Source organism: Coregonus clupeaformis, chromosome 7, assembly GCF_020615455.1.
Source record: "Coregonus clupeaformis isolate EN_2021a chromosome 7, ASM2061545v1, whole genome shotgun sequence".
Classification (NCBI taxonomy): domain Eukaryota; kingdom Metazoa; phylum Chordata; class Actinopteri; order Salmoniformes; family Salmonidae; genus Coregonus; species Coregonus clupeaformis.
The window spans coordinates 46431051-46451922 of record NC_059198.1 but is presented as its reverse complement, the minus strand read 5'-3'; the positions used below and the strand labels follow the sequence as shown (position 1 = coordinate 46451922).

The window sequence follows — 20872 nt, the reverse complement described above, 5'->3', positions numbered from 1 at the left end:
GGACTACGACCTGGTGAATTGGTTTCAGCGTCACACCTGAAACCAAGGCTGCCACACAACTGGCACCCTGTTACATTTGAGTCATTTAGCAGACGCTCTTATCCAGAGCGACTTACAGTTAGTGAGTGCATACATATTTTTATTCATACCGGACTCCCGTGGGAATTGAACCCACAACCCTGGCATTGCAAGCGCCATGCTCTACCAACTGAGCTACACGGGACTACACAAAGCACTTTATAGGGAATAGGTGGCTATTTGGGATGCAACCCATGCCATCACCACTTTACACAAAAAGCCTTGAGACGAAGCTACAGCAACAACCACAGTAATGACATCTGATGAGCAGTAGGACTGAATTAGAGCAGGTAACACACAGTGTAAACATGACAACACACCATCACCATGGTAATAAATTAAAACACTGATAGGGTTGCACATTTCTGGACACTTTCCCAAAATTCCCAGTTTTTCAAGAAACCCAAGTTGGAAGATTCCCAGAATCAGGTGGGAATAAGCAGGAAATCCAGGAATCCTCCAACCAGGATTTCTGGAAAACATGGGAAAGTTACCGGAATTTTGCAACCCTACGCAGACCACACCACTGTCATTAGTGCCTTGACCCCTCAAGCATCAATACTACTGTGTATAAAACACCACCAACACACCAGGGTATGTGTTAGGTTCCCCACTAACACACTGGTCTTACCCAGAGCTGATCAGACACAGCCAACTCATTAATCAGCATCCCTTCTTCCTAAAGAAACACAGCCAGGAGAAAAAGGACAAGTGTTCTTGTCATCCGCATGGCTGAGACTAAGCTAAAACGTCAACCTCTCTCCCTCAGCACCCTATAAACCTTAACTGACTATTGAGATGTTGACTTTGAAATACAAGCTATATTCTGTCAGGTGTGATCTAAACCAGGGGTTCCCAAACTTTTTTCCCCCAGGGCTCCCTTCTTTCCCCATATATTAAATACAACACCAGTTTTATTTTGTTTCATTCAAGGGACCTAAGAAAATGTTTTGAAGCTCATTTCATGCAATTCTACGTAGTTTAACAAGTTTAATTACATATTTTAGGTACGAAGATTAAGAAAATAAAGTCTAGAGCTGATTTCCCCAAATGTTATTCCACTACCAAATATGTTTTATGATAATTTATATGAACACTTAATTTAATTATACATACTCTTTTAGAGAAAGTGAGTAGATCAATTGATAGCGACAGAGTCACTTCCCAAGCAAAGTCCAACTTCTTTGACTCCCATGTGCAGAGTTGAGTCTTCCTCTGGAATTTTACTGCTTGTTTTTAGCCTAAAGCATTGTATACTTATCCATCATTTTAGTACGGTATAAACAATTGCATATATATATATATATATATATATAAAATCAAGATGCATACACATACACCATATGGGGGATGCCCCCTAGGTTGGGAAACTATCATTTAAACAATGTTTTTAGGAAACCAAACCACTTTTTTTACTTTCAGTTGAGTGCCTGAAGTTGCTGTGAGCTACCTTTAACATTTTAAGCAATGATTCAGTGTAGTTTAAACTCTTAATAAGCATGGACAATGACATCCTAGAATATAATCTCATAAAGGGGTTGCATTTTCTTATCTCTAATTCCTACTGTACTGTAGGCTACAGTACATCTCCTTTGATGTCAGAAGGAAATGGTCTTGATTGAGCTCCCTAGCCAGGCTGAATGGGAGGATAGAAAAAGAGACTGAAAACAAAAACATCCATCCTTGACCTCCTTTGAAGCCCTAAAACGGGCTTATTTCAGTTGATTCACTGTTCTTTGATCCTGACTTTATACATTTAATTTCCTCAGTGTTCTTAGCTTAATCTACAGAGTTAAAAGATCAGGGTCCATATTCATAAAGCGTCTTAGCGTAGGAGTGTCGACCTAGGGTCAGAGTCCCATATACACCCCCGCCCTGTCCATGTAATCTCATTCATTATGATTTAAAGGGAAAACTGATTCTAAAAGAGCACTCCTACTCTAAGACACATGATGAATACGGAACCAGGCCTGACAACAGTCTCCTTTTGGTTTCATGAGGGGGAAAATCAATCAAGTTTATTGCAAAATCTTCAGAGGCTGTCATAACTTGACAAATGGCAGCTGTCATCGCATGTGTAACCTATCGTAGTAGGCGTAAAAGAAGCGCCTAAAACTAGTTTCCCTATATACTGGTCTTGACAAGAAGAAAATAAACTGTCGGGGGAGGTACTCTTCTGCACTGTTCAACCAATCCAGTAAATGTGGAGGAGGAGTTAAGATGGAGTGTCGCCTTGTTAACGTCCAAAAGCGGAAGTCGCTTCACAGGTGCTCTTTCCATTTCCCCTGAAAACCGGAACATCCGGTTGTTGGGGACTCGGCAGAGGTTACCGCATGTGGAACACCGAGGAATGTTTTCATTCAGTTATGTCAATTACACCCGTACTGTAAAAAAATAAATTAGTGACAAAGCAACAACAAAATTGGATTGGTGAGCCAAAACAAAATATGGTATTTCCGCTTCGGTGGAAGGACAGAGAATAGGCGAGGTTGTGAATAGTTCTAAACAGAGAGGTAAGTGTAAAAATCACCCCACACCATTTAACTCTCATGAAACGAAACATAACTACAGTGCGCATGCAGAGATTGAAATAAAGGTTTATTTTGAATGAAAAAAAGACGGAAGGAAGATAAATGGATAGAATAGGAGAAATAACATAGAACAAGCCTGGTTATTGTAGGCTAAAGACAAGAGACAGAAATGACAACAAACATGCATTAGATTCATATACTACATTTCATGTACAGTGAGGGAAAAAAATATTTGATCCCCTGCTGATTTTGTACGTTTGCCCACTGACAAAGAAATGATCAGTCTATAATTTTAATGGTAGGTTTATTTGAACAGTGAGAGACAGAATAACAACAAAAAAAATCCAGAAAAACACATGTCAAAAATGTTACAAATAGATTTGCATTTTAATGAGGGAAATATGTATTTGACCCCCTCTCAATCAGAAAGATTTCTGGCTCCCAGGTGAGATTAGGAGCACACTCTTAAAGGGAGTGCTCCTAATATCAGCTTGTTACCTGTATAAAAGACACCTGTCCACAGAAGCAATCAATCAATCAGATTCCAAACTCTCCACCATGGCCAAGACCAAAGAGCTCTCCAAGGATGTCAGGGACAAGATTGTAGACCTACACAAGGCTGGAATGGGCTACAAGACCATCGCCAAGCAGCTTGGTGAGAAGGTGACAACAGTTGGTGCAATTATTCGCAAATGGAAGAAACACAAAATAACTGCCAATCTCCCTCGGCCTGGGCCTCCACGCAAGATCTCACCTCGTGGAGTTGCATTGATCATGAGAACGGTGAGGAATCAGCCCAGAACTACACGGGAGGATCTTGTCAATGATCTCAAGGCAGCTGGGACCATAGTCACCAAGAAAACAATTGGTAACACACTACGCCGTGAAGGACTGAAATCCTGCAGCGCCCGCAAGGTCCCCCTGCTAAAGAAAGCACATATACAGGCCCGTCTGAAGTTTGCCAATGAACATCTGAATGATTCAGAGGAGAACTGGGTGAAAGTGTTGTGGTCAGATGATACCAAAATGGAGCTCTTTGGCATCAACTCAACTCGCCGTGTTTGGAGGAGGAGGAATGCTGCCTATGACCCCAAGAACACCATCCCCACCGTCAAACATGGAGGTGGAAACATTATGCTTTGGGGGTGTTTTTCTGCTAAGGGGACAGGACAACTTCACCGCATCAAAGGGACGATGGACGGGGCCATGTACCGTCAAATCTTGGGTGAGAACCTCCTTCCCTCAGCCAGGACATTGAAAATGTGTTGTGGATGGGTATTCCAGCATGACAATGACCCAAAACACACGGCCAAGGCAACAAAGGAGTGGCTCAAGAAGAAGCACATTAAGGTCCTGGAGTGGCCTAGCCAGTCTCCAGACCTTAATCCCATAGAAAATATGTGGAGGGGAGCTGAAGGTTCGAGTTGCCAAACGTCAGCCTCGAAAACCTTAATGACTGGGAGAAGATCTGCAAAGAGGAGTGGAACAAAATCCCTCCTGAGATGTGTGCAAACCTCGTAGCCAACTACAAGAAACGTCTGACCTCTGTGATTGCCAACAGGGGTTTTGCCACCAAGTACTAAGTCATGTTTTGCAGAGGGGTCAAATACTTATTTCCCTCATTAAAATGCAAATCAATTAATAACATTTTTGACAGGCGTTTTTCTGGATTTTTTTGTTGTTATTTTGTCTCTCACTGTTCAAATAAACCTACCATTAAAATTATAGACTGATCATGTCTTTGTCAGTGGGCAAACATACGAAATCAGCAGGGGATCAAATACTTATTTCCCTCACTGTATGTTTGCCAAATAAATGTGCAAAACCACAACGGATATGTATATCAATTAATACAATTCCTTATATTGCTCAGGAAGTTATCTTGACCAGAATACTGGATTTAAGGACATGATGTCAACCTTAATCTGGTCTTCTTAGTATTACATTTACTTGGAAACAACAGTACAATGTCTTCAGAATACACATATGGTGAGCTAGCAATTTAGACAACGAATTTAGGATTACAGAATATGGTAAAACAGTGTAAATACAGTACTACTGATATAGGCCTACTACTCGTTTCCAAAATCAAAATAACCACCAATGACTATCATATTTGAGAGTAAGTGCAGTTTAAGATATGCACAGCAATTCTGGCCTCAAGAAGCTTATAAGCATGATAAGAAGCATGCTTTATAAATTATTCTAACATGACAGAGATGAAAAGGAAAAGACACACACAATATCCATGACAATACACAACCCCTCTGTTTAGAGACATCCACAACTTTGTCTTGATATGCATTTACAATGAGTTCATATTAAACCAACAATTGTACTTTAACTTGTGTCAATGAACCAAAAATAAAGGTGTCTAAAGGCGATAACTGAATGAAGCGACAACATCTGCACATGACAATAGGATTAATGTAGGCAAATGTTCTTACAATTTCCCCTTTTGGGATTACTTGATTAGAAAAGTACGCAGCAAATTAAGGTGTTTGTGATTTCCCCCAAAATATACCTTAAAAACTGCCTGATTGACTTTTTCATTACATAAAATTGTCAGCCAAAAGACTTTAACCATGTGCTTGTGTTGAGTCTTTAGTAGGGGTATAGTTTTCTGTTGATAAAGGAGCGTACCATACAGTATATACAGTAGTGAGTCAGGTTACCTTCTTCTTGAAGCTCTGCTCCACCTCCCATAGCTGAGCGTGACGTTCTGACACGGCCACCTGCACCACGTCCTGCTTCCTATTAATCCTGTTCCTCCAGTCCTCCTCGCCACTCTTCTTCAACAGGGCCAGCCTGGGGGGGGGGAGAGAGAGAGATGTCAGTCTTTGTTCTGCCAAGGGGCCATGGTTGTACAACACTAAGACACATGTAATACAGCATGCACAGTGTATTCTTTGAGCCATCTGTCCAATAAAGGTAAATTGGATCAATGACAACAAGCTGTGAGAGAGCTGGAGAGATGGACGATAGAGCTCTGGCTAGCCATAGCTAAAGCTTTCCCCATATGGTCTCAGCTCAGTCATAAAGTTAGAACCTAGACCGTCACTCTACAAACTAGGTCCATTATTTAGAATTTGGAATCTTGCTCCTATTCTACAAGGAGCCAATCAGAGCGTTGGGATGGTCTGGATGCTTAAACGACTGAATGTTTGGGTTGAGTGCGTTTCCTACAAAAGTGTGAAATGACAAACTATTCCCTATATAGTGAACTACTTTTGACCAGTAACGCAATCAAAAGTAGAGCACTATATATGGAATAGATTAGCATTTGGGACACAGACGCACAGAACAGTGCTGAGAATAAACAGATCAGACTAGGGCAGGTCAGACCGAGGGCACACTGTCAGCCTCAGCCATGGATCTGGACTATAGCTAAACACAATGATGGTGACACCTAAAGCACAGCAAGACCAAACAACACTTACAACGGTCAGTCATGATGAAACCAGAGTTGGGAGTCTGCTGCCAACGTTTGATTTAGCTTCATTTTAAAGGAGGAAGGAAGAGCTTAAGGAGTTTGTTCTTATAATCATCATCAAAATAGTATATTGTACTCCTGAGTGGCGCAGTGGTCTAAGGCACTGCATCGCAGTGCTAACTGTGCCACTAGAGATCCTGGTTCGAATCAAGGCTCTGTCGCAGCCGGCCGCGACCGGGAGACTCATGGGCGGCGCACAATTGGCCCAGCGTCGTCCAGGGTAGGGGAGGGAATGGCCGGCAGGGATGTAGCTCAGTTGATAGAGCATGGTGTTTGCAACGCCAGGGTTGTGGGTTCGATTCCCACGGGGGGGCAGTACAAAAAAATATGTATTCACTAACTGTAAGTCGCTCTGGATAAGAGCGTCTGCTAAATGACTAAAATGTAAATGTAAATGTACCATTGGCAATGGAGGTATTAAATAGACTTGTGCTGAAGCGCATAGCACGTAAAAATAGTCTGTCCTTGGTTGCAACACTCACTACCGAGTTCCAAACTGCCTCTGGAAGCAACGTCAGCACAATAACTTTTCATCCGGAGCTTCATGAAATGGGATTCCATGGCCAAGCAGCTGCACACAAGCCTAAGATCACCATGCGCAATGCCAAGTGTTGGCTGGAGTGGTGTAAAGCTCGCCGCCATTGGACTCTGGAGCAGTAGAAACACGTTCTCTGGAGTGATAAATCACGCTTTGCCATCTGGCAGTCCGACGGCCAAATCTGGATTTGGCGGATGCCAGGAGAATGCTACCTGTCCCAATGCATAGTGCCAACTGTAAAGTTTGGTGGAGGAGGAATAATGTTTTTCATGGTTCGGGCGAGGCGCCTTAGTTCCAGTGAAGGGAAATCTTAATGATACAGCATACAATGACATTCTAGACGATTCTGTGCTTCCAACTTTGTGGCAAGAGTTTTGGGAAGGCCTTGCCTATTTCAGCATGACAATGCCCCTGTACACAAAGCGAGGTCCATAGAGAAATTGTCTGCCGAGATCGGTGTGGAAGTCTTTCTGGGTAAGTCTCTAAGAGCTTTCCACACCTGGATTGTGCAACATTTGCCCATTATTATTTTTTACAATTCTTCAAGCTCAACCATTTTCAGGTCTTGCCATAGATTTTCAAGTAGATTTGAGTCAAAGTGGTAACTCGGCCACTCAGGAACATTCACTGTCTTCTTTGTAAGCAACTCCAGTGTAGATTCGGCCTTTTGTTTAAGGTTTTTGTCCTGCTGAAAGGTGAATTCATCTCCCAGTGTCTGGTGGAAAGCAGACTGAGCCAGATTTTCCTCTAGGATTCTGCCTGTGCTTAGCTCCATTCCATTCATTTTTTATCTTGAAAAACTCCAGTCCTTAACGATTACAAGCATACCCATTACGTGATGCTGCCACTACTGTGTTTGAAAATATGGAGAGCGGTACTCAGTAATGTGTTGTATTGGATTTGCCCCAAACGTAACACTTCGTAATAAGGACATAAAGTGAATTGCTTTGACACATTACTTTAGTGCCTTGTTGCAAACAGGATGCATGTTTCGGAATATCTTCCTTCTTTTCACTCGGTCAATTAGGTTAGTATTGTGGAGTAACTACAATGTTATTGATCCATCCTCAGCTTTCTCCTATCACAGCCATTGAACTCTAACTGTTTTAAATTCACCATTGGCCTCATTGTGAAATCCCTGAGCGGTTTCCTTCCTCTCCGGCAACTGAGTGAGGAAGGACACCTGTATCTTTTGGGTGTGTTGATACACCATCCAAAGTATAATTAATAACTTCACCATGCTCAAAGGGCTATTCAATGTCTGCTTTTTTAAATTTTTACCCATCTACCCATATGTGCCCTTCTTTGCGAAGCATTGGAAAACCTCCCTGGTCTTTGTGGTTGAACCTGTACTGCTCAACTGAGGGACCTTACAGATAATTGTATGTGTGTGTTACAGAGATGAGGTAGTCATTCAAAAATCATGTTAAACACTATTATTGCACACCGAGCCAGTTTGCGCTGTTCTGTGAAGGGAGTAGTACACAGTGTTATACGACATCTTCAGTTTCTTGGCAATTTCTCGCATGGAATGCTCGCTGGAAGTCGTTGGGTGAGGTTGTGTCTCTCTCTGGCGGGAGGTAAACTTGGCTTATATGGCTTATATGGTGTCGAGTAAAGCTTAAACTATGTCGTTAGATTGTAGTTAGGTATTGTAGGTAGTTATCGTAGGTTATTGTAGTTATCGTAGGTTATTGTATGTAAGTATTGTAGGTAAGTATTGTATTAGGCTGAGCACGGTGAAGCACGAGGCTAGTAACCCACTACCTGGACTAGCTATTGGGTAGCTACTGGTAACTATTAGCAACTGCGGATAGTTGTTTCACGCTTGAGAGTACCTGTAATTACGCCAGCTAGCTGCCTACCATTCAGCTGTTAACGTTAGGTAGTTAGTAGCTACTGTGCTCGAAATGTAGCTAGCTTGTTGCTACCTGGATAGCTAACTAAACAATAGCTGGAACGACCTAGCGAACAGACGCGAACTGGCTGAGTCGATTCAGTGGCTAGCTTTGCACTTGGCTAGCTAACAGTAGCTGCTAGGGCTAAGTTATAACCTACATTTGTGTTTTGTTTTACATACTGGTAACCAGAGTCGTTCAAGGGAATTCAGGACATGGGTGACTAGTTAACGTTAGCTTGGCTCTCTCTGTGTGTTAATGCCGTGGGAGGAGTTTTTTTTTTTCGTTGGCAGGAAGCAATGGCTAGCTAGTATGCTAACTATTCTAGCTAACTAACTGGCTGAATAAGTTGACGACGGACTCGATCAAGCTGTCGGGACTAACCCAGAACTTTACACAACGTTAGACACGGACACGAATGATCTGCTTGGCGTGTTGACACACTGGTGGTTTGTTGTGGCCGAGTTTGTTGTGGCCGAGTATTGGTGCTAAACCGTGTTGTTGGAGCTGGCATGCTAGTTGGCTGTGGCGTCATAGGATTCGGTGCCCTGGACGGTTTTCACTGAAGAATACTGTACCAAGTTAGCTAGCTGAATAAACTAATTTAGTCTATTCCTAGAAAACATTGAACCGCTGTAGTTTACAACAATTATAGTTTCTGAGGTGGAAGTTGGGAGAGTTATATTTGGGTGTTTCAGTGAAACGTAAGTGAGGGAGGCCCGCTCTCTCGCTTTCCCAGATGTTTAGTTCATTTCATTCCGATCTCCTTTGCATTATTGTAGCCATTTTCTGTAGCCTGTCAACTATGCGTCTGTCTATCCCTGTTCTCTCCTCTCCGCACAGGCTATACAAACGCCTCACACCGCCGTGGCTGCTGCCACTCTAACCTGGTGGTCCCTGCACGCACGACCCACGTGGAGTTCCAGGTCTCTGGCAGCCTCTGGAACTGCCGTTCTGCAGCCAACAAGGCAGAGTTCATCTCAGCCTATGCTACCCTCCAGTCCCTCGACTTCTTGGCGCTGACGGAAACATGGATTACCACTGAAAACACTGCTACTCCTACTGCTCTCTCCTCGTCTGACCATGTGTTCTCGCATACCCCGAGAGCATCTGGTCAGCGGGGTGGTGGCACAGGAATCCTCATCTCTCCCAAGTGGACATTCTCTCTTTTTCCCCTGACCCATCTGTCTATCTCCTCATTTGAATTCCATGCTGTCACTAGCCCATTCAAGCTTAACATCCTTATCATTTATCCCCCTCCAGGTTGACGCCTTGATAAGTTCCTTTCCTGAGGATGGCTCACCCCTCACAGTTCTGGGTGACTTTAACCTCCCTACGTCTACCTTTGACCCATTTCTCTCTGCCTCCTTCTTTCCACTCCTCTCCTCTTTTGACCTCACCCTCTCACCGTCCCCCCCTACTCACAAGGCAGGCAATACGCTTGACCTCATCTTTACTAGATGCTGTTCTTCTACTAATCTCATTGCAACTCCCCTCCAAGTCTCCGACCACTACTTTGTATCCTTTTCTCTCTCGCTCTCCTCCAACACTACTCACTCTGCCCCTACTCAGATGGTAATGTGCCGTCGCAACCTTCACTCTCTCTCTCCCGCTACGCTCTCCTCTTCCATCCTATCATCTCTTCCCTCTGCTCAATCCTTCTCCCTCCAATCTCCTGATTCTGCCTCCTCAACCCTCCTCTCCTCCCTTTCTGCATTCTTTGACTCTCTATGTCCCCTATCCTCCCGGCCGGCTCGGTCCTCCCCTCCTGCTCCGTGGCTTGACGACTCATTGCGAGCTAACAGAACAGGGCTCCGGGCAGCCGAGCGGAAATGGAGGAAAACTAGACTCCCTGCGGACCTGGCATATTTTCACTCCCTCCTCTCTACATTTTCTTCCTCTGTTTCTGCTGCTTTAGCCACTTTCTACCACTCTAAATTCCAAGCATCTGCCTCTAACCCTAGGAAGCTCTTTGCCACCTTCTAATCCCTGCTGAATCCTCCTCCCCTCCCCCCCCTCCTCCCTCTATGTGGATGACTGCGTCAACCATTTTGAAAAGAAGGTTGACGACATCCGATCCTCGTTTGTTAAGTCAAATGACACTGCTGGTCGTGCTCACACTGCCCTACCCTATGCTTTGACTTCTTTCTCCCCTCTCTCTCCAGATGAAATCTTGCGACTTGTGACAGCCGGCCGCCCAACAACCTGCCCGCTTGACCCTATCCCCTCCTCTCTTCTCCAGACCATTTCCGGAGACCTTCTCCCTTACCTCACCTCGCTCATCAACTAATCCTTGACCGCTGGCTATGTCCCTTCCGTCTTCAAGAGAGTGAGAGTTGCACCCCTTCTCAAAAAACCTACACTCGATCCCTCCGATGTCAACAACTACAGACCAGTATCCCTTCTTTCTTTTCTCTCCAAAACTCTTGAGCGTGCCATCTTTAGCCAACTCTCTTGCCATCTCTCTCAGAATGACCTTCTTGATCCTAACCAGTCAGGTTTCAAGACTGGTCATTCAACTGAGAGTGCTCTTCTCTGTGTCAAGGAGGCTCTCCGCACTGCTAAAGCTAACTCTCTCTCCTCTGCTCTTGTCCTTCTAGACCTGTCTGCTGCCTTTGATACTGTGAACCATCAGATCCTCCTCTCCACCCTCTCCGAGTTGGGCATCTCCGGCGTGGCTCACTCTTGGATTGCGTCCTACCTGACAGGTCGCTCCTACCAATTGGCGTGGCGAGAATCTGTCTCCTCACCACTGGTGTCCCCCAGGGCTCCGTTCTAGGCCCTCTCCTATTATCGCTATACACCAAGTCACTTGGCTCTGTCATATCCTCACATGGCCTCTCCTATCATTGCTACGCAGACGACACACAACTAATCTTCTCCTTTCCCCCTTCTGATAACCAGGTGGCGAATCGTATCTCTGCATGTCTGGCAGACATATCAGTGTGGATGATGGATCACCACCTCAAGCTGAACCTCGGCAAGACGGAGCTGCTCTTCCTCCCGGGGAAGGACTGCCCGTTCCATGATCTCGCCATCACGGTTGACAACTCCGTTGTGTCCTCCTCCCAGAGTGCAAAGAGCCTTGGCGTGACCCTGGACAACACCCTGTTGTTCTCCGCTAACATCAAGGCGGTGACCCGATCCTGTAGGTTCATGCTCTACAACATTCGGAGAGTACGACCCTGCCTTACACAGGAAGCGGCACAGGTCCTAATTCAGGCACTTGTCTGTTGGCTGGGCTCCCTCCCTGTGCCATTAAACCCTTACAACTCATCCAGAATGCCGCAGCCAGTCTGGTGTTCAACCTTCCCAAGTTCTCTCACGTCACCCCGCTCCTCCGCACACTCCACTGGCTTCCAGTTGAAGCTCGCATCTGCTACAAGACCATGCTGCTTGCCTACGGAGCTGTGAGGGGAACGGCACCTCCGTACCTTCAGGCTCTGATCAGTCCCTACACCCAAACGAGGGCATTGCGTTCATCCACCTCTGGCCTGCTGGCCCCCCTACCTCTGTGGAAGCACAGTTCCCGCTCAGCCCAGTCAAAACTGTTTGCTGCTCTGGCACCCCAATGGTGGAACAAGCTCCCTCACGACGCCAGGACAGTGGAGTCACTCACCACCTTCCGGAGACACTTGAAACCCCACCTCTTTAAGGAATACCTGGGATAGGATAAAGTAATCCTTCTACCACCCCCCTTACCCCACCCCCCAAAAAAATTAATAAAAATAAAATTAACATATTGTAAAGTGGTTATCCCACTGGCTATAAGGTGAATGCACCAATGTGTAAGTCGCTCTGGATAAGAGCGTCTGCTAAATGATGTAAATGTAAAATGAATAGCCTTCATTTCTCAGAACAAGAATAGACTGACGAGTTTCAGAAGAAAGTTATTTGTTTCTGGCCATTCTGAGCCTGTAATCGAACCCACAATTGCTGATGCTCCAGATACTCAACTAGTCTCAAGAAGGCCAGTTTTATTGCTTCTTTAAAATCAGCACAACAGTTTTCAGCTGTGCTAACATCAATTAGCCTTTTAAAATGATCAACTTGGATTAGCAAACACAACGTGCCATTGGAACACAGGACTGATGGTTACTGATAATGGGCCTCTGTATGCCTATGTAGATATTCCATTAAAAAAATCAGACGTTTCCAGCTACAATAGCCATTTACAACATTAACAATGTCTACACTGTATTTCTGATCAATTTGATGTTATTTTAATGGTAAAAAAAATTGCTTTTCTTTAGAAAACTAGGACATTTCTAAGTGACCCTAAACTTTTGAACGCTAGTGTGTGTGTGTGTGTGTGTGTGTGTGTGTGTCCCAGTTCTTCCATGGCCTGCATACTCAGATATGTCAACCATTGAGCATGTTTGGGATGCTCTGGATCGACGCATACGACAGCGTGTTCCAGTTCCCGCCCGTGTACGACAGGGTATTCCAGTCCCCGCCAATATCCAGCAACATCGCACAGACATTGAAGAGGAGTGGGACAACATTCCACAAGCCACAATCAACATCCTGATCAACTCTATGCGAAAGAGGTGTCACACTGCATGAGGAAAATGGTGGTCACTCCAGATACTGACTGTCTTTCTGATGCACGCCTCTACCTTTTTTTAAGGTATCTGTGACCAACAGATGTATATCTGTTTTCCCATTCATGTGAAATCCGTAGATTAGGGCCTAATGAATTTATTTCAGTCGACAGATTTCCTTATATGAACTGTAAATTGTTGCATGTTGCATTTATATTTTTGTTCAGTATAATTTCCTCCTTATCAGAGAGACAAGAGGAATGGGGTTAGAGCCAAGCAGCTCTCTCTCTCTCTCTCCCTCTCGGTCTTCTGCCGACCATCACTGCTGTCTTCCTCCTTGGGTGCTCACAGCTCCAACCAACCAACCAACCTACCTACCGCCCAAAATAAATCCCTTTAACTCACGTCAAACGCACCCAGCGCTGCCTCACTTTCTCTCTCGCTCTTTACTTCCATCTCCCTCGCAACCTACATTCCACAATGAGAGTCAAGGTGAGTCTCTCACCCTCTCCTTCCATCTCTCTCGAACATACTAATATAAGAATAAGAAAATAAAACACTACATCTTATCATTTTGACCTCTGCAGATCAAAAACTGACTCAAGTCCACAAGCATAAACATACTGACTGAGTCAGTGTCAATATCCAACATGAGTCAACAACAATTCAAATAATGCATGTGGCTGTTGCTGTCCCCTCTGACAGACTGAAACAAACAAACAGGACTACGCTTCATTCAAAAACTACACAGCCCATTCAGACAATGATTCAGAGAATGAGGACAAAATGTAATATGCTCACACACATACCGTACAGAGAATGACCAAAACTGCCTTGCCAAAAATTATTAATTACACTTTGGATGGTGTATCAATACACCCAGTCACTACAAAGATACAGGCGCCCTTCCTAACTCAGTTGCCGGAGAGGAAGGAAACCACTCAGGAATTTCACCATGAGGCCAATGTTGACTTTAAAACAGTTACAGAATTGAATGGCTGTGATAGGAGAAAACTGATGATGGTGAGCAAAACAAGCTGTCCAGAGCCAACTGCCTAGAGACTTTCCCTAATCAACCCAGGGTTTCTTTGCTGAGAAAAAGAAAAGGAACTCACCTGTCTTTGATGGACATCTGTCTAGCCGACATTGCTTCTGAGAGCTCTATGTCCTCTTGCTCCGACTGGACCAGGCTGTGTGTGTATCCCAGATCACTGCTGCCGTCTGTGTGTGTGTCTGCGCCGCCCAGCTCCCGAGCCTGAGGCAGCAGTGTGTGTGGAGAGAGAGATGCACTCCTTAGCTGCTCTGCTGCTCTCGATGATGACACACTGGAGTCTGGCAGCTCTGCACACACACACAGGAAGGCGTTAGGAGAGCTCCCCTAGCACAATCATGTTTGCAAACAAACGTATCAAAACATCTCAAAACAGCTGTAGAGAAGCGTAACACTCTCACAATGTTAAAACCCTCCACCCTGTTGCTCCTCTAGTTGTGTGAACAGTACAGCGAACCTCCCTCTACAGAAGTCACACCATAGCTCTGGATAAGAGCGTCTGCTAAATGACGTAAATGTAAATGTAAATAAGAGTCTCTCTCTCGCGACTGGGCCGTGCCCTAGCACGCTGCGGGAGAAGCCAAACGCTGATACAGACTGACAAGACAAAACAGGGGAGAGCTAGCTAGAGTCTGCGCCCACTGTGTAATATCAAATAAGGGAAAGCTTGAAAACCACAGCCACTGCGTGTCAACATAATTCATACACACAACACAGGATTTTTTTTTTTTTTGGGGGATACAGCATCTCTGGTATTTTTCAGCTTATCACTTCAGTTTACACTGTGTGGTATTATTGGCTATGTTGATGTTTTCTTTGCGAGTAGTCTACATGGATTTACAGGAGCCATAGTGGATGTACCAAGGGGGAAATAAAAACATTTAATTGAGCTAATGTGATCTGTCAGATGGTCGGCATCGGAAATAATTTCATAACTCTCTCCCACACACACACACATAGCCAAGCGATGATCACTCGTATACAGTCAAGTTCAGAATTATTGGCACCATTGATCAAGTGGAGCAAAATACTAAATAACACAAATATATTGTATGCAAAAAAAAAAAAAAGGGAAATTATACTAATACTCAGAGAAATAGATTGTGTTTAAGTAATAAAAACAAATCTAAAAAACATTGGGGTTAAAATGAATGGCACCCCTGTTTTCAATACTCTAGCACTCTCCTGTTTTCAATACTCTAGCACTCTCCTGTTTTCAATACTCTAGCACTCTCCTGTTTTCAATACTCTAGCACTCTCCTGTTTTCAATACTCTAGCACTCTCCTGTTTCGAGGATAAAGACAGAGCCTTTACCGCCAAAAGATTATGAGATTGGAGAACACGCTGGGAGAGATGTTAGACCATTCCTCTATACAGAATCTTTCCAGATCCTTGATATCCTTCGTTTGCGCTTATGGATTGCCCTTTTCAATTCAAACCACAGGTTTTCAATGGGGTATAAGTCCAGAGACTGAAACAACCCTTCCTCCCTCACACCCTTTTCAAAGTTTTGTTGTGTTGTGTTACAGCCTGAATTTAAAATGGATTAAATTGAGATTTGTCGTCACTGGCCTACACACAATACCCCATAATGTCAAAGTGTAATTATGTTTCTTTTTTTACAAAGTAATTAAAAATAAAAAGGTAAAATGTCTTGAGTCATTAAGTATTCAACCCCTGTGTTATGGAAAGTCTAAATAAGTTCAGGAGTAAACATTTGCTTAACAAGTCACATAATAAGTTGAATGGTGTGCAATAATAGTAATAATAATAAATCTGACATTGAATATCCCTTTGAGCATGGTGAAGTTATTAATTACACTTAGGATGGTGTATCAATACACCCAGTCACTACACAGATACAGGCGCCCTTCCTAACTCAGTTGCCGGAGAGGAAGGGAAACCGCTCAGGGATTTCACCATGAAAATAATAAAGCTGTGTAAAGCTCAGAGACTTACTCAGAAAGACTCACAGATGTAATCGCTGCCAAAAGTGATTCTAACATGTATTCTCAGGAGGTTGAATACTTTTTTACTCTAGATATATTTGTTTACAAATGTTCTAATTATTCTTCCACTGAGTATTTTGTGCAGATCGTTGACAATTTTTTAATTTAATCAATTTTAATCCCACTTTTTAATAAAACAAAATGTGGAAAAAGTCAAAGGGTGTGAATACTTTCCGAAGGCACTGTATGCAGGCATGCATGCACGCGCGTGCGTGAGAGAGAGTGGAGAATTTCTAAGAATTTGATGTGGATTTTTTAAAGCATGAGGCCAGAGTGAGAGAAAGTGAAAGACTAACAGAAAAGCCACAGCGACAACCCTTCCTCCCTCTTTCCCCCTGTCAATCCACAGCCCCTGGAGGCTTGTTTTACCAGCATTGCTGGGGAGTAGTGAACTACATGTAATTTAACTACATTTTGCAGTAGCTTGGTGGTAGTTGAACTAAATTAAAATCTTGTTAGTGTTTTCAGTAGTTAATTACTTTATTGCTATATAGCGGTGTGGCCAACTACTGGAATTACACACTACTTGTTTTGCAAAAAGAAACAAAAATATGGGTGTGCAAGACTTTCATTTGTTTTTTGTGTTTAGTAGGCTAAACTACACACTTTGTTAACATCTGACTGCAGAGTGATCTGTTCTTGTAATTTGTAGTCTATGACATTTCATATTTCGATATGATAATTTATCATAAAGTACTTTTTCAAAGTAACTTTAGTTAAGAAAACTATATTTTTCTTAAGGGTAGCTTCAGTGTAGCTTACTATTCCAGTGTGAAATAATAGGTACTGTAGCTTGGTAAACTATATTTTCAGAGTAGCTTCCCTAACACTGCTTACCAGTGCTGATGACCTTTGACCTGTGTCTGTCTGGGTCCTGGAGGTCAAATGATGACTGTCTCAGATAGCCCCTCTGCTCCTGGTGCTGCCTCTGGTCCTGGTGGAGACCACCACCACCGCTCTCTGACCCATTCAACACGCGCTGGGGCTCCACACCCTCACCACCACCCATCCTGGCCACATGCTGCTCCTCCTCCCACTCCCTGCCCCCAGACCGGGCCTGAGGCTGGGGCAGGGGGGGATTTCTGACACCTCCCTCCGGAGATGGCAGCTTTCTCTTCCCTCCCCACAGATCACCCTCCTCTCCCTTGGGGAGGATGGTGGTGGTGTCAGCCTGGTGCATCTGGAGATCCAGAGAGGCTTGGTGGTGGGGACCGGGCACAGACCTCCAGACAGCATTGGTCGGTTCTGTGATCTGGGTGGGAGGGCTAGGGTGATGGTGGATGGACCTCTCGTAGTACCCAGGGTTTGGTGCAGCGGGAGTGGCCTCGGCTGGGCTACCCCCGCCCCCCCTGGCTAAGTGGATGTCCCCTGCGTGGTCTGTGGAGACCGTGGCCCCAGGTCTGAGGGCTGATGAGGATAGCTGGCCCAACCTGGCCCCGTTATGGATCTGGGTCGAGGGAAAAGGGGAGAAAAGAGAGTGGGATGAGAGAGAGGGAGGGAGAGAAAACAAGGTCAGCTAGAGTGGACGAGAAGCTCCCTCAGCAGATGAGTCTGTCCGCCCAGTAATAGTGAGGCAGCAGGCTAACCAACAGACAATGGAACTCTAGATAATAACGCTGACTAATCACAGGCTGACCCACTGCACTTCCTGTGTGGATCAAAAGGACTGCAGTTTGCCTAGCCAATCACGGCCCACGTCACAAAGCCATGGCCAACCAGTCATGTCCCCCCACTCACTGACAACCACAAAGCACAATGAGTCCAGGGTCATATTCACTGGGCACCAAACAGAAGCAAACTGACCGAAACAGGTAGGGACCTAAGAACCACTTGTTTATGTTTTTGGTTACGAAACGTTTTGCTTCAGTGTGCACTTATGAATGCGACACAGCTGCTGCCAACAGTCTGTGAAGCAAGGGATGAGTTCAGGCACACACTCTCTCGCTCTCTCCTCCCGCTCTATTCACAGAATCATGCTCTAAGAATAACACTGAATCAGTAGACATTGACGCAATCGTCCATTCGTTTAGGATTGACCCACAAATGTCACTTCTCAACTGAGAAAAACAACAGACAATTTCTCTGATGTTTATCAAGAACGCTAACATCTAGTTATGACAAAAGTCATTCACTTTTATGAATCATCTCATCTTTGTTGTTACATCATTTCCATATCCTGTTGTGGTCTAAACATAATCAAGTTAAAGGACATTCCTCAACTTCTAAGTCGAAGGACAAATCTAGAAATCACTTTTACAACACACATAACAATAAACAAACTAATGTATTTTCTCTGAGGTAATCTGCTCAGATTCCAACAATGTACTGTACATTTACAGTGTTGTACTCTTTATGAGAGGAAAGTAGGTAGATCTCAATGCTCTGTCTGAACAAGCTGTACTCATACTTTTATACCATTTAGGAGTGAATAATGTTAAGACTTTACTGTCTGTGTCAACTCTATACTGTACGGCTCACTAACTACAGTCCAAGAAGCCCATTCCTTAATTTGTCCCTCTCTTTCAGTCACAACAACCTTGTTTCTAACAGTGACTGTTGAGAGATGAACCTCGGCTGATAAACTGTATTCAGTCCATCCCTCCATTCAGAGAATGAACGAGGGATCAGCTTTATATTCTCCTCCCTTTTCCTCTGCCAAAGAGCAGCTCAGTGAAATATTGTCTGCATCCCAAATGGCACCCTATTCTCCATTTATTGCACTACTTTGCACAGGGCCCCCAGGGCCCAAAAGTAGTGCACCACCGGAGGCTGCTGAGGGGAGGACGGCTCATAATAAGGCCTGAACGGAGTAAATGGAATGGCATCAAATATATGTAAACCATGAATTTGATACCATTCCACTAATTCCGCTCCAGCTATTACCACCAGCCCATCCTCCCAAATTAAGGTGCCACCAACCTCCTGTGTAGTGCACAATATTGGGAATAGGGTGCCATTTAGGAGAAGCCATGCTCAGCCTTCGTACGCACATCATCACACAATCTCTTCATTGACTTCACAGGCCAATCAGGAAGTTACAGAGCACAAGACACACAAGTGCTAATTAAATCAGGTATCCTTCAAAAAGCTGCTAGGGCATGCAATGATACTGTATTTCACTTTCAGGTGAAGCAGCCTCAGATTCATTAGAAGAGCAGCAGCAATTAATAAATCGATTTTCTAAGTAATTGTATGCTATTGCCATTTTATTCCTAGAACTAACTAATTAATCTGTTCTTTTAATTTTGGTCAAGCACAAATGAACGAAGCTGAAGTGTTGCCAAGAGCCAAGCATAGCTCCAGTTGCATCAGCCTCCACTGCCTGGCCATCATGCCGTGGGTAGAGCCTTACTTGTGTGATGTCACACTGGCCCCCGTCACCTAGCTCCTGCTCATCACAGGGGTCAGTGTCTGAGGGCTCCTGGACCAGAGAATACACACACAATCTCACACACTTAGAGAAACGGTATGTGTTTGTGAGTGTGTCATTTCTATGAAATTGTATTAAACACACAATGGGTGATGTTGAAAGTCAATAAGGGGATTAGAGGCTTGAATCAATATTATAACTAGATAAGGAACAACACTATGTAAGAAGGGGTATAGATAGTACATGATTACAGCAACAATCACTACAATGACCACGTCACACACGAATACAGCCAGAACTCCTCCTACAGCCAGAACCCCTCTACAATATCTGCTCCATTGTCTCTGCTCCTACCTGCTCCAGGTCTCCCAGGGTGATGGGCTGGGTCTGGTAGCGGGCGTTGGCCCTGCGCCCCCTGCTATCAGGCCTGGTGCAGGTCACCCTGGTGGCTGGCTGGGCCAGCCTGTTGAACAGAGCCATCTTCTCTGCCAAGCTTAGGGTGGACAAATCCGGCTCTGCGTCCCCCTGGCCCTGCTGGGTTTTTGATTTGATTTGATTTACTTGACAATTTAAAAACACAATTATACCACATGTCGATACAATGCATTGAAAAGCATTGAAGAAAACACACATACATTTAAAAACATAATTGTGGTCCTCTTTGGCCAGAAGGCAGGATGGCTTACTGATGATGATACATACACCAGATTATAAATATATAAAAACAATATACATCATTCATCAATACATACATGATTCTCAGGAGGAGAGGAGGTCTGTAGGAGCTTGGAGGAGGTCCGCTGAGCCACCCTCTGGAACTCCAGGGCATTATGGGCCTGCCGCGCCTCCCTGGCCTGCTCCCTGGCTGCAGCACTCTGCTGCGAGGACGCCTGCAGGCTGGGAGGAGGAATTACACCCACAGAGGGGGAGATGGGGGGAGGGAGGGAGAGAGGGAGAAGAACATGAACAGGAAGGCATGCTAGTTCATGCAGGCCAGGGCCATGCTACACAGACATATAGGGGGTACTGTCCAGTGCATAGCCTACAGTGTGGACAAATACAGTATCATAGTATTGGCCGGTTGATAAAGCACAATTTCTGTGCTCCATCTTTTGAGAGGTTGTAGGAGATCCTGGATACCACAAAATTGACAATGGTGTAACAGCATAAAGTGTTAGGAAAATAGAAAATAGCGTAATATACGCAACAGATTTAACATGCAAGTTGTTCCCTCAAAATACACAAGGGGGTGCCAAACATCCAAACACCCCACCTGACCTTGTGAGAACAGATTGATGTTTGAAATTTCCACACAGCAAAGGTTAATATAACCACACACAAACGCATACTCTGTTTGGA

General features: G+C 44.4%; 1 protein-coding gene across 3 annotated transcripts in view; it reads right to left on the bottom strand.

Moving 5' to 3' along the window:
• Positions 1-20872, bottom strand: part of LOC121569806 (supervillin) — a 114916-nt gene that overhangs the window by 51934 nt on the left and 42110 nt on the right. For all 3 annotated transcript variants that reach the window (XM_041881014.2, XM_041881015.2, XM_041881016.2), the window contains 7 exons: positions 20266-20410; positions 19868-20047; positions 19496-19564; positions 16981-17590; positions 14198-14423; positions 5285-5417; positions 710-757 (listed from right to left, as the gene is read on the bottom strand). In XM_041881014.2, coding sequence (XP_041736948.2) covers positions 710-757; positions 5285-5417; positions 14198-14423; positions 16981-17590; positions 19496-19564; positions 19868-20047; positions 20266-20410 — 1411 coding nt within the window. The remainder of the gene's footprint in view (positions 1-709; positions 758-5284; positions 5418-14197; positions 14424-16980; positions 17591-19495; positions 19565-19867; positions 20048-20265; positions 20411-20872) is intronic.